Source organism: Populus nigra, chromosome 12 (assembly GCF_951802175.1).
Source record: "Populus nigra chromosome 12, ddPopNigr1.1, whole genome shotgun sequence".
Taxonomy (NCBI): Eukaryota; Viridiplantae; Streptophyta; class Magnoliopsida; order Malpighiales; family Salicaceae; genus Populus; species Populus nigra.
In genome coordinates this window covers 1,178,167-1,195,399 of record NC_084863.1, presented here as the reverse complement: position 1 = coordinate 1,195,399, position 17,233 = coordinate 1,178,167, and the positions used below count along the sequence as shown (strand labels likewise).

At 34.7% G+C, this 17,233-nt stretch overlaps 3 protein-coding genes across 4 annotated transcripts; 2 read left to right on the top strand and 1 right to left on the bottom strand.

Annotated features, from left to right (window-relative positions):
- The first annotated feature begins 371 nt into the window (after nucleotides 1-371).
- On the top strand, nucleotides 372-1,552 carry LOC133670157 (protein SRC2 homolog). Its single transcript, XM_062090651.1, has one exon. The coding sequence runs from the start codon at nucleotides 581-583 to the stop codon at nucleotides 1,442-1,444; it is 864 nt and encodes a 287-aa protein (XP_061946635.1). The 5' UTR covers nucleotides 372-580; the 3' UTR covers nucleotides 1,445-1,552.
- A 6,909-nt stretch (nucleotides 1,553-8,461) lies between these two features.
- LOC133669319 (autophagy-related protein 18a-like) lies at nucleotides 8,462-11,491 on the top strand. The gene is made up of 4 exons (XM_062089411.1): nucleotides 8,462-9,238; nucleotides 9,861-10,068; nucleotides 10,406-10,532; nucleotides 11,233-11,491. The coding sequence occupies exons 1-4, from the start codon at nucleotides 8,516-8,518 to the stop codon at nucleotides 11,318-11,320; spliced, it is 1,146 nt and encodes a 381-aa protein (XP_061945395.1). The 5' UTR covers nucleotides 8,462-8,515; the 3' UTR covers nucleotides 11,321-11,491.
- A 984-nt stretch (nucleotides 11,492-12,475) lies between these two features.
- LOC133669421 (putative protease Do-like 14) lies at nucleotides 12,476-16,825 on the bottom strand. 2 transcript variants are annotated; one of them, XM_062089546.1, is made up of 11 exons: nucleotides 16,693-16,825; nucleotides 16,484-16,598; nucleotides 16,301-16,402; nucleotides 16,020-16,208; nucleotides 15,723-15,850; nucleotides 14,797-15,008; nucleotides 14,525-14,606; nucleotides 14,183-14,325; nucleotides 13,696-13,816; nucleotides 13,094-13,186; nucleotides 12,476-12,819 (listed from the first exon to the last, which is right to left on the bottom strand). In XM_062089546.1, the coding sequence occupies exons 1-11, from the start codon at nucleotides 16,705-16,707 to the stop codon at nucleotides 12,703-12,705; spliced, it is 1,317 nt and encodes a 438-aa protein (XP_061945530.1). In that variant the 5' UTR covers nucleotides 16,708-16,825; the 3' UTR covers nucleotides 12,476-12,702. The 2 variants fall into 2 exon arrangements, with proteins under 2 accessions (XP_061945530.1, XP_061945531.1); XM_062089547.1 differs by having other exon boundaries at nucleotides 16,020-16,199; nucleotides 16,693-16,824.
- Between the last annotated feature and the right edge of the window lie 408 nt (nucleotides 16,826-17,233).

Below are 17,233 nucleotides of genomic sequence, written 5' to 3'. Positions count from 1 at the left end.
AATCCAATTTGATTCCCAATTGTTGTATGTTGTTCAAATTAAATGTGGACATGTGATAATATTTTTTAGATATATTTATTTTAAAAAAATTAAATTAATAATTTTTAATAAGTTTAATATATTAAATTAAAAAATCTAAAAAAAAAACTCAGACACAACACCACTATACCAAACAAGCACGAACATCTCCTCTATCCCTCTTGTAAAAATAAAAGCTATAATAGAAAAAAAAAATCAATCTATTATAAATAACTACTATTCCTTTTTTCTTTTTCTTTTTTTCTAAAAACAATAGGAAAACGCGTGGGGTCCTATTCATATTCCTAAAGACTCTAAAACTGTAAAACCACGTTGACCTCTCCCATTAAATTCCTAAAGAATCTAAATTCGGGTGATCACAGCTCACGAATTTTCCTACCACTTTCCTTGAAATCAAACAAAAACTATCCTTTAGTATATATATTTATAGCCATCGTTTTCTCAGCGAAACCCCAAAAAGCCAATCTTTCTTTCAAAAAATTTAGTTCTCTCTCCTAACTCTTCATAGCAATTTTCTTGGTTGATCAAAGCTTTCATCATTATGGAGTGCAGGCCATTAGAGATCACGGTTGCCTCAGGCAAAGATCTCAAAGATGTGAACGTTTTCGGCAAGATGGATCTCTTTTGTGTTGTTTCCATCAAAGGAGATCCACACAAGTCTAAGCAGAAGCAGAAAACCCACGTTCATAAAGATTGTGGGCCTAACCCTCTTTGGAATTTCCCCATGAAATTCAACATCGACGAAGCCGCTGCTCAACAAAATCGCTTGCAAATCAAGTTCAAGCTTTTAGCTGAGCGAATGATGGGAGATAAAGAAGTTGGGGTGGTTTCTGTGCCTGTCAAGGAATTACTGGATTCTAAAGATGGAAAAGGTGGTCTCATGAGCTATGCTGTCAAGACCCCATCTGGGAAGATGAAAGGAACGTTGAGTTTCTCCTTTAATTTTGGTGAGAAAGTCAGTGCTCCTGCGCCGGAGAAGGCGAAAAAGACGGGCGAGCATGTTGCTGCTTCTCCTGCAAAGGGATATCATGAGCCCGTCACTGCCTACCCTGCAACGGGATATCAGGGTGCTCCTGGTTCAAGTTCTGCCTACCCAGCGCCACCGCCTCAAGCGGCTCCTTATCCATATCCTTATCCTTATCAGTATCCTCCACCACCCCAACATGGTTATGGTGGATACCCACCTGCACCCGGACATGGGTACCCCGGTTATCCACCACAACCCGGTTATGGTGGGTATCCACCAGTGATGCAACAACAGAAGCCCAAGAAAAGTGGTAAAGGAAATATGGCTTTGGGATTGGGAGCTGGATTGCTTGGTGGATTGCTGGTTGGTGAAATGATTTCCGATGTTGGTGAGATGGCTGCCTATGACGATGGCTTTTCTGATGGACTTGATTTTTAGGGTTTTTTTTTTTTGTTGGCATTGTAATAATTTCTTTCCTTTGGTGTGTAATTAACCATGGATTTGAGTGACTATTTTATATGAATAATTAAGCTTCTTTATATTAAATTGATGGGTTTTTGTTTGGATTTTACCATTTGTTTTAAGAATATATTCTTTTTGAGAAAACTGGAGAAATAATCGATTTATTTTTGTTTGGAACTTATTTTTGCAGAAATTGTTTTTAAAAATATATTAGAATAATATTATTTTATTTTTAAAAAATTAATTTTAGCATGTCCGCACCATTGTTTAAAAGTGTGGTTGGGGTTGTATTTTTAAAAAAAATTTGTCCTGAAATATATTAAAATGATATCTTTTTATTTTTTAAAAATTATTTTTAAAATCAGCATATTAAAACGATTCAAAACATATAAAACAATTAAATTTTTTTTGAAAACCCAGCTTTCACCGCATTTCCAAATAGTGATATATATATATATATAAGTTTGACAAACAGCTTTCATGATCATGCACAAACGGGGATGTCAAAGCAGACATTGTTTAATTAAGGAATTGAGCGACTTTTTATATGAATATTTTACCTTTTTTTTTATAATGTTATATATTGCTTAATTGTGATTAATAGTGTTGGTGTGTAGTGTGCTTGGAATTTACTTCATAATTAAGGTGTTCCTTGATGACACAATATAAAATTCTATACAATTCAATAAGTAATTAGTGGTACATTAATAGTTAGTTCTTAGATTCATTTTAAACAAAAAAAAAATATAAAAATGAGAGAAAATTATATATTTATCTTGAATTTATTTATTTATTTATAAATAAATCCAAAAAATAATAAGAACGGGGGCGGGCGGGCTTATCTCCACTGAGCATCATAAATTTTTTACAAGAAAACGTGGAAAAATGTAAATAAATATGCTAGACTTTTTCTTAAAAAGAAGCTGTTTTGCGCAATCCAATTAATCCTGCTGTTATTTTTCATTGAGAGGCTGCTTACAAATTTGAACAACTCAAAATAATATTGTTGAATAAAAATAGTATTGGGGAATGTTCCTATATATATATATATATATATATATATATTCAATGCCCTAGCTAGTGGGTCATCTTTTAATCCCCTTTCCAGCACAAATTCAACCGTTGCAAATTGACCTTTGCATAAATCATTGGCCACCATGACTCAAGTTGAGTGGGGAATATACCACGAAGGAGCATTTCTCTAGCTAGGAACATGGCCTTCACTAATTTTATTTATGTTGACTCATTGGGAGTGGTGCCTTCTTCTGTCAAGTAATGCAACTTTGAGGAATATCCTCTCTCTGCGGCTTGACCATCCAAATTCTTATCAGAATTGAATTTTAATTTGAATTAGGCACCGTTTGGGAACGCGGCTGCGGCCGCGTTCCCAAAAAATTTGAAAATTTTTTGTTTTTTTTTTTGTTAAAATTTAATATGGTTTGTACGTTTTGGATTGTTTTGATGTGCTGATGTCAAAAATGATTTTTAAAAAATAAAAAAACATCGTTGGCATGCATTTTGACACGAAAAGTTATTTGAAAAGCACCCGCAACCACACTGCCAAACACGCTCTTAATCTCTTACAATGACTTAGTCAAAACCAGTTGATTTTTAGTTAAACACGGTCTAAAGGTTAACACTAAGAATTTTTTTATAAAATAATATTATTTTAATAAATAAAAAAATGATTTGATTTCAGATCTAATAATTATATATGCTCACCAAGATAAGGTGGTTGATCATGAACATGTATTCACTAGTAAAGAAATGAAGGAATTCACGTGTAGTTAGTTTGAGGTCTGAAGGCATGTGTGCTTATAATTTAGCAAACTAGGATGGATAGCTGCTCTATGTTTATATATTTTGTTTCAAAAATTGCAAAACTTCACTAAAAAATCACTAGCTCCAAGCAGATTCGCAGGTCAGAGACAGCTGCAAGTCTCAAGCCTTGCGTGTATTAGAGCTTGAGCTTGACGCCATCTCTGAAGAAGTCAGTACTCTCCAATCTCCATCACCCTACAACTGAGTAAAAAACGACAGCATTAAGGAAGTGATCACTTCATACATTTGAGTTGACATACAAACAACTGCATTGGTAAGAAAATAAGCCCAGGGAAACAATACATACCATCTCCTCGAACAATTACTTTTGTACAGTGGAATAAAGGTCGTCCTCCCAGTATCCATGACTGGCCTCCAAGTCTTCTGTTAGTACAATTTCCAGCTTTGGTGTGAATATGACTGCGTGCGAAAAGATTTTCATTTCTGGGCATTTATTTATGACTACCACCTCCGAAGATGGAGATGAAAAGGCATGATCATTCCCCGAGCAGAGGGTTTAGGCTTATGAACACAGGAGAATATGAATCGTTTTTGTCCTGCAGTTTCCTTGCTCACCACTGTTTCTTTGATGTTTCTCCATTCTGTTGTGCTCAATCTCATGAGTTGCACGAGATGTTTAGCAGCAGAGATCAGGAAGCTATCGAGCTTACTAGCCCATCACATTTGACACTCCTAGGTTATGAAAAATTAATCCGTGAATCTTGCAGTGATATATGGATGAGTTTAGGAAATTCAATTTTGTTTTTTAATTTTATTATTTAATATTTTATTTATTAATTGAGAATTAAATTTTATAATTATATTTTATTCATTAATTGCATATGAAATAAGCATAATGATACGTTAATTGGCAATTATTATCTATGTCATAGATTAAGATTGAGCTAGATTGTTTTAGTAATAACCAAGGAATAAAAATCTTAATTTTCAAATATCTTAATAAATAAAAAACTATATATTCCTACAATATCCGCGATGATCATTACATTTAAGAGACGAGGAAAATAATCTTTTAAAAAGAGAATTTAAACTTTTGAACTTGTTTAAGGAACTGGTAAACACAGAGATGCTACAATAAAAAAATCAAAAGAATTCTCAACCATTAAATTTTTCTAAAAAATATTTTTTGTGAGAAAATACAAATTTTGAAAATGCTCAATAAATAAAAAAAGCAACTCAAATATTTAAATTCAAATAAGTAAATAAAAAGATTCCAAAATTCGCAGCTATTAAATCTTTTATCAAAATAAAATATTAAAATTACAAAAACATCCAAGATAAAAAAAAACTTGGAAATTTATTGATAATTAAAATTTTAAAAACCATATTATTAATAAAATTATAATTTTTAAAAATATAAAAAAAACATTTCAAATAATTTTGATTCTTATTATTTCATTGGTTTTTTTCAAAACTTTCAACGTTTGGGAATTTTTCAAAAGTTTATATTTTTTTCAAAAAAAAAAACTAGCCTTCTTATCTCATAAATATTTTCAAAATCCTAAGTTTTTTTTTAAAAAAATTGTATTTCAAGACATTTTAGCTGGTAAAAAATAAAATGCAATGAACAAGGCCACTTTTTACGTGGTCCTGACCTTGATATTAATGAGTTTAGGCAGGAAAATAAACTATCATTTTATCTGCACTGATATTTGGTGTGAAAAATGAAATAAAACTATTTCCCACATTTTCAAGTTGTTTAGTGATTTTGTTTAAAAAATAAAATAACAAAAAATAATTCCAATTTCTTGAATATCGTTTTTATATATATATAGGATTCATTTTTTGACAAGCAAAAAGGCTTTAATATGTTCACAATCAATCAACACTTCAAGCACTGTGTGTGGTTGCAGTGAACTATCAAAAGTTGATGCCATGAAATTGCCGACAGCATAGAGCGTCTCTGGACCCCTTCAAGCGGATTCCCCTTGTTTCATTTACTTATATGCCCTTCTCTATCAACTCTCGTACACAGATAGAGCTGTATATATAGTAAAGAGGTAGAACTGGGCCAAGAGGCAATGCATTTCCCTTTAGATTATTCGTGTTGGAAGTCGCAATAAAAAGCCCAAATTCAGCCTGTTGAAAGCCCATTTTCATAACGAACAAAGAATGATTTGCTATTAAATGCATATAATCAATCACATGCTCATGTTGTGGAACAATAACTATCGATTATTTTCCCTAGCTCGAATGTAATTAAATTATCTTTTACAATTTTCCACTTTGATACTTTAGTGCTATATATATATATATATATATATATATATAGAGAGAGAGAGAGAGAGAGAGTATAGACTATAGACATTGTTTATTTATTGACGAACAAAAACTCCTCTCCAAGTATATATATATATAAATGTTTTAGTTTTGAATAATATATATGAACCTAGGCTACTCTTGATCAATATCACTAGCTTGTTGTTCTCTACCTGGACATAAATTCTGGCATTACGAGGATTCCTCTTTCATTTTCATATCATCACATAGCACTTAAGAACCCTAATTCTTTTGGGCACGCAAAACCAAATCTCTCCCATCAAATAACTCCAAAAAACAAAACAAAAAACTTTCTCGACCACACCTTCTTTTCCTTCAAAAGTCACAACGATGGATTGCAGAACTGATCTTGACATGCTTGGAAGGCCTTAAACCGTCAAAATTGTTCTCCAAAACCCGTGCTGTGGTCTCCATCGTGGGTGATTCTTTGATCTCTAGGCAAGAAACAACGGTCCGCGTGCAAAGGAAACAACCCAACTTGGGATTATCCGATGAGATCTTACCTAGAAGATTCAATGTTACAACAAAATCATTTGACTGTGTTGTGTTTCAAATCTGGTGCACCCCAATATTATCATGTCCCTTTTGGATAATTGGACAGAGGACAAGCAAACAAAAGAGGGTTTTTATCAAGTAGTGATCACTCCATCAGGAAAGCAACGAGGTTGCTTCGTTTTGAGGTATAATGTTGGGCATGAATCATGATACTATAAGGGGTGCTCCTAGGAAGGATGACGAGAATCTCATCAGGACTTCTCAACATGGTCATGGCAGTTGCTACAATCTAGACCTCCATATATCAAGACAGCACCATGGAGAATGTCTTCGACTAAGAATTTCTTTGGAAACGCGGTACAAATTATATTCCTTTAAATTTTAATTTTTTTTGCTTTAAATAAAAAAATAATTATATTTTCAAATCGTTTTGATATGCTAATATTAAAACTAATTTTTAAAAAATAAAAAAATTTCATTTTAATGTATTTTTAAATAAAAAATACTTTAAATCGTCACCACTACTACAATCCTAAACACACCCTAAAAACACCTAAGTCACTACCATGTAATCCAGCTTATTATCGACCACCATTATCAGCACCGCCAATTAATCTTGTATGGTTAAACTTGTAACAATGATTGGACTCTATTGAATATATATATTTTTTAATGTTTTATCGGTGATTTTTACGTTAATGTGTCAAGAATTTTAAAAAAATATATTTCAATATGTTTAAAAAACAAAACACCACAAAAAATATCATGCATGGGAACAGATAGTGAAATTTTAAAATTCCATATCCTGATATGAAACGGCAAAAGGATGTCTATCTTCCAAGACAAACTGTCTCTGCTTTTTTCAAAGAGCACTAACTTCTAATCGGGTGTTGTGTGATTCGATAGTAAATTTCCCAGGAGCTTCATTGTCATGTGCCCAGGAGTCATTACAAGCCATGCTGATTCCTCGAAGCTTCGCAAGTCATACTAAAATACAACACTCTTTTGTTGCTTTTCTCTTCGATTTCGACACTTTACCAAGAGGTTAGGTACATTTAAATTTCCTTTAATCCGTTCTCCGTTTGCAAGAAAAAAACCTGGCAAAACACAGGAATTAAACCTGGCTCAGCTCGGGTAACGATCATGTTAGTATCATGGTTTGAACGAGTTAATTATAATTGATTTAGCTCAATATTTAAAATCATATAAAATTAAAAATTAATTTAAATCTTGACTGATAGTTCATTTATAATTATTAACTTTTATTTTAGCACGTGGATTGAATTATAAGATAGATTTATCGAGTCGTGAACTATACTATGAACAACAAAATAGGGTTTGATAACCGTTGGCAGAAGGGCTACATGAAGCGGTTGAACTTAAAAAATTACTAGAAAATGAATAGAAGGAGACGATGGACGAGGAGTATACTCCTCTGTGTTGAGACCTGTTAACATCATGACGTGGCAACACTTACCAGCCAATGGCATAATTGTATAGAAGGAATGATCAAGCAATAACCAAGTTAAAGACTCGAAGTAATATAGTTCTTGTCCACTACATATTATTACCTTGTAATAGAAGAATCTCCTTTTTCTTTCTCCTACTAGAATTATTCGTTTAGGGGGGACTTGCCCTTGAAAGTCTCTCCTCGAGAATAAATGTCAATTGTTTTTAATAAAATGATTTTAGGAAGAAATATATGTGTTTTCAAATATTTTTTAATAATTTTAACATAATAATATGAAAAATTAAAATAATATAAAAAACCATCTTGATATATTTTCATTTAAAAATATATTTTTATAAGAACACCATATATAACATCACAAAACATATAGTATAAGTGTGTTTGATATTGTAATTATGGTTGTTTTTCAAAGTACTTTTTACTAGAAAATATATCTAAATAATATATTTTTATTTTTTAAAATTTACACATAAAAACAAACTAAAAAAATTAAAAAAAATCATAAAATAAAATTTTCTTAGTTATTAAATATATAATCTTTTCTAAAATTCTCGATGTAATATAGCATCGTTGGTTCCAAACTATAAAAAAATAAATAATGGTCTGATATTATTTTTTTATTAATAAAAAATCCAAACTAGTACTATGAGATTAAATAGTGAGTAAATTAACATCTCCAATTTTTACTTAGCAACTAACGGCTTTAAACCGCATTTACTTTTATATATTTATTCTTATATGTTCAAAAGTAAAGGAATGAAAGTGTACTTTATCTTACTTTCTAAGGACTAACTTAGACTTTACCATCCTGGTGGGACCCTAACTCTCACACAAATCCACATGCCAAGTGTCATCATCAACTATATAAAGTATAAACCCAACCGAAAACTATCTCCTCCCAAGTCCCAACACTCCTCTCTCTCGCAAGTTCTCCTCCAAACCTCAACCCCTCCTCTCTCATGGCGACCCGAACCGAATCCGACTCCGGACCCGATAACCACACCACAACCACCACCACCATAACCAACAACCCAACCCAAGTAGCAACCCCTCCAACCTATCACCTGTCCTTTAACCAAAACCACACCTGCTTCTCAGTTGGACTCCAAAACGGGTTCCGGGTCTTTGACACGGACCCGTTCAAACCCTCGTTCCGCCGCGAATTAGACACACACGGCGGCATCGGATTGGTCGCCATGCTTTACCGCTGCAACCTCTTCTGCCTAGTTGGTGGCGGACCCGACCCGATTTACCCCAGCAACAAAGTGATGATTTGGGACGACCATGTTTCCCGGTGTATAGGAGAATTATCATTCAGGTCAGAGGTCAGGAACGTAAAACTTCGCCGCGATATGATCGTTGTGGTATTGAACCAAAAGATATTTGTTTACAATTTCTTGGACTTGAAGTTATTGCTTCAAATAGAGACGGTTTTGAACCCTAATGGGTTGTGTGAGATTTCGCAGAATTCTTCGCCAATGGTTTTGGTTAGTCTAGGGTTGCAAAAGGGTCAAATTAGGGTGGAGAATTTTGGGTCGAAGAAGAGTAAGTTTGTTATGGCTCATGATTCAAGAGTTGTTTGCATGAGTTTAACTCAAGATGGGGGGAGGTTAGCGACCGCGAGCTCGAAAGGGACTTTGATTAGAGTATTTAATACTTTGGATGGGACTTTGTTACAAGAGGTATGGTAATTAGTAAGCTGATTAGTGTGATCCTAGTTTTTTATTCTGTAAATCTTAATGTGTGGTGATTCTGGTGTTTTTGGAGCCTGTTATGATCCTAATTGGTGTTAGAACTTTGTTGAGTTAAGTTAATGTGGCTGGAAGTAGGAAAGGATTTTGACTTTTTGTGTGCGGGCATGTGTCTGTTTAGCAAGGTGATTTTCTCAGTGTTTTTGTTAATGGATATATTATAGCCAAATTGATCATGTTGGACAAGTGAGTGTCTGTTCATGCAAGCACTCCTGTCGATTGAAAGATTTAGCTCTTCTCTTTTATAAGGAAAGGCGCCGTCTTGTGTAAATTGAAGGATTGTGAAGAGATTGATAACAGGGTTTTTAAGCAAAGAGCATAATAACATCTTGAGGTTTAAAGAAAAAAGACAAAAGGATCTCTAAGTTTAACTGCTTTATGACATCAAATTTCAAATTTGTTTCTTTTTGGATGCATAATGAACATTTTGTGTGCAATTTTCAATTTTCTTTGGTTAAGCATGTTTTTGTGTAGCTAGAAACACTTAATTTCCTGTCTGTGGTTTGTTGATGCTATTTACTGATGTTGAATGATTTCTTGTGTCCCATGCTAGGTTAGGAGAGGTGCAGATAGAGCAGATATCTACAGCCTAGTATTTTCATCCAATGCTCAGTTCTTAGCTGTCTCAAGCGATAAGGGAACTGTACATATCTTTAGTCTCAAGGTTGATTCAGGGTCCTTGGCCTCACTGACAAATGACAGATCTCACATTGCATCTGAACCAATTCATTCTAGACTTTCATCTCTTTGCCTATTCAAAGGTAATTTCCCTACTCATTGTCACTTAGTCTTTGAACTATAAATACTACTATGCTAGTTTGTTGCCTCAATGAAATCTCGAGGAGTTAGTGTTAGCAGTTATTGGAAGGCTATAGGATCCGGTAAATTTTAATATTTAGTAGCTGAGCATGTTAAAAATAAGTTTATAATCTTGCATAGGCTAAGATATGACTTCTAAGTTCTAACTCTAGTTCATTAGCTTGCATAAGTCAGAGAACTGATTGTCATTGGTTAGTGTACAAGCCTGCTAGATAATGCCCCTTTAGGGGTTCACTGTTTTAAAGCGAAGCTTATCTTGGGTTTCTCTCATTATTGAAGGTGTGTTGCCAAAGTATTTCAGCTCAGAGTGGTCAGTAGCCCAGTTTCGATTACCTGAAGGTTTGCAGTACTTTGTTGGGTTTGGCCAGCAGAAGAACACTATTGTCATCATCGGCATGGATGGAAGGTAATGAAAAGTCAGATCATGCTGGTTGTTTTTTACTTGGTCATTTTGTTACGTTATGGGTTGAGGCAATTGAATCAAATCCCTAATGCACGATGAGTTAGCCTCTGGCATGTTTTCTTCCCAGCACTTGCATGATTCCCTGGGCCACCAAGGTGTGCTAGTAGGCTATTCCCAAGGCCGATAGGGAAACTGTCTTTGGAAAAATAACAAAAATCATAAGACTGCAGTTATGTTCATTCTCATTATGCTTAGTTCTTATGCCTCGTTTAGTGGCTCCTTGGCTTCCATGGGAATATGCTTTAGATTGGTCTGATCCCTGCTTCTAGTAAAAACCATTATTGGTTTTTGCTACGCGGAGCAGTAGATGAACAATCTCTTAGAAGCAGAAGTGTTGCTGATATCATTGTCATTCCATATGCATAACAAGTTGAGCTGTTTTTTCTCGGTGTTGGGTTTGGATTCCCATCAAACTTGGACTCTGCAAATTAGTTGATGGATTCAGGAGTTAATGATAAATTATCCTTGGCAATCATATAAAGCACTTACCATATGCCCATTATTGCTTGTATGTTCATGTTTTGATCATGATTATATTATTGAAGTTCATGGATGGATCATTGTTGAATACATGGTGCACAGTTTTTTTTTTCTAATGATCATATAGAATCTTAATGGATTTGCTTATTGGATGGTTTTGCAGCTTCTATAGATGTGAGTTTGATCCAGTGGCTGGTGGGGAGATGATCCAGCTTGAATATCACAATTTCCTAAACGCGGAGAATTTCTGATACTTATCCGAATCCAATGTAAATAGATTATTTTCAGTTTTGTGTGGCAAATATTGTTAATATTATTACTTGCTCAGGAGACTGGAATTAGTTCTACTTCTACATATTAACACGAGTACTTAATTTCAGCCAGTTGTTTATCCCATTGCATACGGCTGTTGTTTGTAAAAAGAGTTTTGTCTGTTGCATGCTGTTTGTTAATATTGGTACCCTGTACATTCATGTTAATAATAACCTTGACCGTGAACATGAACATGATGAAAAAGGACAGGAACATTTCTTGAGTGTTCAATTGGCAAATCAATGAAGGTTAGAATGGTTTTGTACGTTGATGTTGGGTTTCTTGGCGACTGGAAAGTTCGGTAATGACTCGAGTAGCAATTGTTGCTTCTGGTGATTGTAAATGGTTACACTCTTCTCGAACCACTCGTTGGGCTTGGGGATCTCTGCGTGATCTTCCCATGGAATGTTCCCATCTTGGTTATTAAGAAAACAATACATGATAGAAAAAACTACACTGTAACCTTAGAGACTAGTCCTTAATCAGTCCTCCAATGTTGTCATAACCTGAACCTTTTTGACGGGAGACGCATCGAAGAACAACATCCACGTCGAAGTCCGAAGAATACATCTCTGATCTTTTCAAATGCAAGGGAGCTTTCGATGGCTGAAAATGGATTTAGAGGCTCTATTCCTTCTTTGTTTGGACATATGAGCTCTATAGGCTATTTGGATTTAGCCTACAATTGTTTGGAGCTATACCAGAACAGTCAGTTGACCTCATCGTTACTGTTTCTTAAGCTGTCAAATGTAGACTGCCCTCTTGTTTTGCCAATTTAACTTTCAAGGCAACTGATGAAAACTTTTCTTCCCTAATTGTTCTTTCATTTAAATACATCAATAAAGCAAAATTCTTATCAATGGGTTTGGCAGAAGTAGATGATCAGTAATATGATGCCAAACATGAGCACTGGGAAATCATTGTAGACTGAAGTTGTGCACTGTACAGTCAAAGACAAAATAAAAACTCCTACACTTACAAAGGTGATATTCTTAATTTTTCATGTCTGGTATGGTCCTATCTTGCAACAGATTCAAAAGTGCAATCCCCCCAGAAACTGGAAACTTGATTTAATTGGATTAAATACCGTGACATCCAAAACAAGGTTTTCTATTCTATATTTCTTTTTCACAAACTGCAAGTTCATATTTAGAAGATTTTTGTACAGAAAAAGATGAATTTAAACACTTGGTTAATTTGAGAAGGGGTTTCTATTACATCAAGATGTTGCGAAGCACGGATTGATTCTCAGGTATGCTTATTTCCTATTTGAGATTCAATATGAAGAGAAGATATCTTCACCAAAAAAAATTAATGTCTTTCACATATCTGGATTTGCCTCCTCTGGAATAACAGTCAAATTCACCACCACATCATTTGGTCTTTTCAGAACTACCTCCAAGGGTTTGCCAACTCTGTCTCCCATAATTTCAATGATCTGCCATGCATTCATGAATTATATGGAACATCAGCACATAGAAGTACAACGAAACATCAAAAATTGTAATGAAACTTTGATTTTCCAAGATTTATTTCTACAAGTAAATACAGGAACCAGTCACTAACGACCAGAATCATTTTTACAAATCATGGGGTACTCAAAGTGGCAGCCCTCAAGTATTTTGCTGTGTAATGTTTCGCGGCTGCAAATATGCACCTGACAAACCTCCTTCATAGAACCCACCCCAAAAGAAAGAGAGAGTCAAACATACCTCCTTGATGCTTCGAACAGGCTTCCCATCAAATTTGATGACAACATCACCAGGGTGGAATCCAGCACGATCAGCTGGAGAGCCAGGAGTTACCTGGAGAAAAAATTAAGAAAACCATCAAACATGGAAAAGGGAAAAGGGAAACTAACGGAAAAGGCTAACACCTTATATTTACACCAAGATTATTACTTGTGAATCACATGTGCCTATTACCAAGGGGCATTTTTCTTATGATAGCTTATTTCTAAATTCATCTATGATAGTATATTCTTCGAAGGTTAGAATGGTTTCTAAAAAAAAATGTGTTAGATACAAAATTTCCAAATAACAAAACCTCTAAGAGATCTTCTTTCTGACAATAGCCACATTTCCTAACTCGATATCTTCTTTTCCATTCAAGAGGGAAATAAAAGCATTTCATTATAAAGTTAATATCCAGGATTAAATCATTTTTGTAGACAATATGCATCAACTACAATTGCAAATACACAATTTTACATGCAAGCATCTCATAAGACATGGAAGAAAAGTGTCAATAACATGCAAATTATATGATATTACGAATGCAAAAGGAAAGTGGAATGAGCATTTAGGTTACTTACCATAGGTACAAGAACACCTTCTTTAACATTAGGGAATTTGGGATCTCGCTCTTTAAGTTGAGTGATAATCATCTCATTAAGATCAATCATTTTCAAGCCAAGCCAAGGCCGAATGACTCTCCTGCAAAATATCACCTCCTATTTAAATTGCATGCACATGGATAATTAGCAAGGGTCATTGTGATCTTTATTGTTCTTCTTTGACCTCAAATAAGCATTGTTAATTAATTTATTTTTCACTGTCATGATACTCGAAATATTTGTCTTGCCTAAATTGAGTTTTATGTATCCCTTCTGTTACCCTCCAAAAATTGTAAATTAAATTTCCTTTTAACAATAAAGCATATCAATCTTAACAAACAGAAACTAAACCTTCATAAGCTTACTCTCTCGGTTCATTCTAGAATGGAATGGAAGAAAAATGGTAGAGTGGGCTACAATCACATCTACTTCTATGTACTGATTGCCAAAAAAAAAAATTGCTTACCCACTCCTTTTGAAATGCTCCATAATTTTGGCAATTGAATCAATTGGTACAGCAAAACTTAATCCATCTGCAGCCAGTACTTTCATTATATTAACACCAACAACTTCTCCATCAACATTAATGAGCGGCCCACCAGAATTTCCCTATGCCATTAAAGTAGAAAACATATACTTAAATATAGCCACGGGTAAAACACACATGCAAAAGCTGATGAATGAACAAAACATGTTTGTGCTACTTGAGCATGAGCATGTTTACCCCTTCATAAATGAAGACATTATCAGCAGTATAGGAGGGGTCAAAAAACTATGTTTCTGGGGTGAGTTGGAGAGAAAGAACTACCATATTGATTGCACAATCTGTCTGTAAATACTCTCTTCGCATTCCTCCAAGACCCAAGTCACTGCTTTTACGATCAACACAGCTACATCCCAGGGGATGGTCATTTAAACAGCAATGAGAAATTCAATAATCAAACAGGAACTATATTCTACTAGTGTGATGAAAAATTAAAACTGAAAGAACATACACAAAATCAATACTAAAACAAGTTTCTATTTTTATGGCAGCCAAAAATAAAAGGTTTCTCTGTTAATCTTAAGTATTCTTGATACCTAACAATGCCAGCTGTCACGGTATTTTGAAGGGAAAGTGGACAGCCCATAGCTACCACCCAGTCCCCTGGGCGAAGCTTGCTTGATGAACCAAGTTTTGCAGTTGGCAGTGGGGTTTTAGACTTTATCTTTACAATAGCAATATCAGAATGTAAATCAGCATTGACCACTGTACCCTCAAATGTCCGACCATCTTGCAAAGTCACATCAACCTGCAAGGGTTCATTACACATCAGATCATCAGGAGTTAAAGATCAAATAGATAAGAGGGAATTGATACGCTAAAGTATAAACGGGCTTGCATTTATGAACATCATAACCACGAATTGAAGAGGGAAATAATTTTCTACAGCAAAAGCAGGTAATTATGACCATCATAACAACAATGAGAAAAAAGACTCAGAACTTTGTTTCCCTAGATATGATAATTCTGCATCAACCAAATTAATCAATACGAGACATTCACTACTGAAGGCATTCATTCTAGCATGCCATTATCAAAGAGCAAAGAATTAATGGCATTCGAGTTAACACCTGAGTTAAAGAGCATGCAAAGCCTAAAGATGACAAAAGCTTCGTTTGCAAATTAAGCTCAGTTAAACCGAAGAACAGCACATGCTTCAGAAATACTGAGCCTAGCTTTCAAAATCTATCATATGGAAATTTAACAGAAAAAAATTTAAATAATTGATCATGAGCACACAATTATGGAAATTCACACCACTTGACACACTATTAACTCATTTTACAATGCCTTCATTATATGCAACCACATTCCAGTAGATCTCATCCCATTGAAAGAGACACTTTTAGGGTGGCCAAGGAAAGTTTTTGCACAAATTTAATTGTCCTTGAAACAAAAATGAAATTAGTATACGAACACATTACTATAAGCTTAATATTTAAGTGCCTCCATAATCACTAACCTTTCCTTTGGATGAATCTCTCATGTCTTGAAAATCGACCACAACATGAGCACAAGTCAAGATCGTACCATTTGAATCAATGATTGTGCCAGACCCTATACTCTTTCCAGTAGTAATCCCATAGAATCCTACAAAACAAAAGGGAAAACTTCACCAATACCTTCCTATCAATACATCAAGTCCCTTTATCCCCAAAAAAGGGCCCGTGCTCGACTCCTTAATTGTTTATCAGTTAAATAGTATTTTATGGCCAGACAATGCGTTGAGGGTAGTTCTAACCAAGCCAAACACACCTACCCTTTGGAACAGATAGATTAACAACAGCAGGACCAACCCTAGCAGCCGCATTTGCGATGGTATCTCTGCCTAAACATCCACAACTGGGTTTTGGACTCTCTCCAACAACCCCTGGATTTTCATTCTTTATATCACCAGATGGAACAGGACTGATTCTAGAAGAGAATAACGGGAGATTTCCTACAAAATCTAGCTTAAATCAATAACCCCATAACATAAAATAACAATCATTAAACCATCCAATTAATTCAGAAATGGGCAATAAAAAGAGTGCTACAAACCAAAGTGCCAACTATGCTGGGTCAAGTCCAGTGGTGTTCGCCATGGAAGTAGCAAAGATTCATGCAAAGATTCAGCACGAAATGAAAGTGATATCCTTGTATCTGAGAAGTTGCAAACATGTCATCAACAATTCCTTAACGTGCCAAATCAAAAGGAATGTCTTCCAAAAACGGAAATCTCACCGGAATCACGGTGCTTGCTGTTTGCATACAAGAGACCGGACCCACCAGCAGCAGCAGCAGCAATGGCAATGACTGGAATGCGAATGTATTTACTAGTACATGTTGAAACCTTTCTCTGCCCAGCAGGAAACAACAAATTTTAACTAAAAAATGCGATAGCAAGTGATTTAAAAGAAAACAATAACAGCCGGAGACGGTAGTGTCATTACCAGTAAATAATCCATAATAGGATCATAGGTAAGATTGAATTTTTTGGGAGTCTCTTAAATTCCTAAAACCCTCCTTGTTAGTCAACTTTCTACAACTTGCTGGGGCTTTCCTTTTAGTCCTGTTCATATTACTTTGCTGGGCTTACTACATATCTAATTGAATGATAGACCAACTAGCCAGAACCCGAAGCCCGTCTCTCCTTTTATTCACGATCTAGGCCCAAATGGACAACTCAATTGATCATTCATGAGCCAATACACAAAGGTCACCATCTCAGTTTTTTTATGGATCTTATCTGTGATTTGCATTTGCAATTATTCATTAAAATCAAACAACATTTGCATCAGTAAATTCAGTTTCATAATATCAAATAGAACGAGCCTATTTAAAAAATTATAGTTGTTAAATTCAACAATTGTCCAAATCAACCCAAACTCTTTTCCCATAGTAGATGTGATAAAAATATGATTTTAAGGTATTCTCATGAGCAAAGCTTTGAATCTCAAACTCAAATCCCTTTGGAGAAATCAAAGCCTCGAT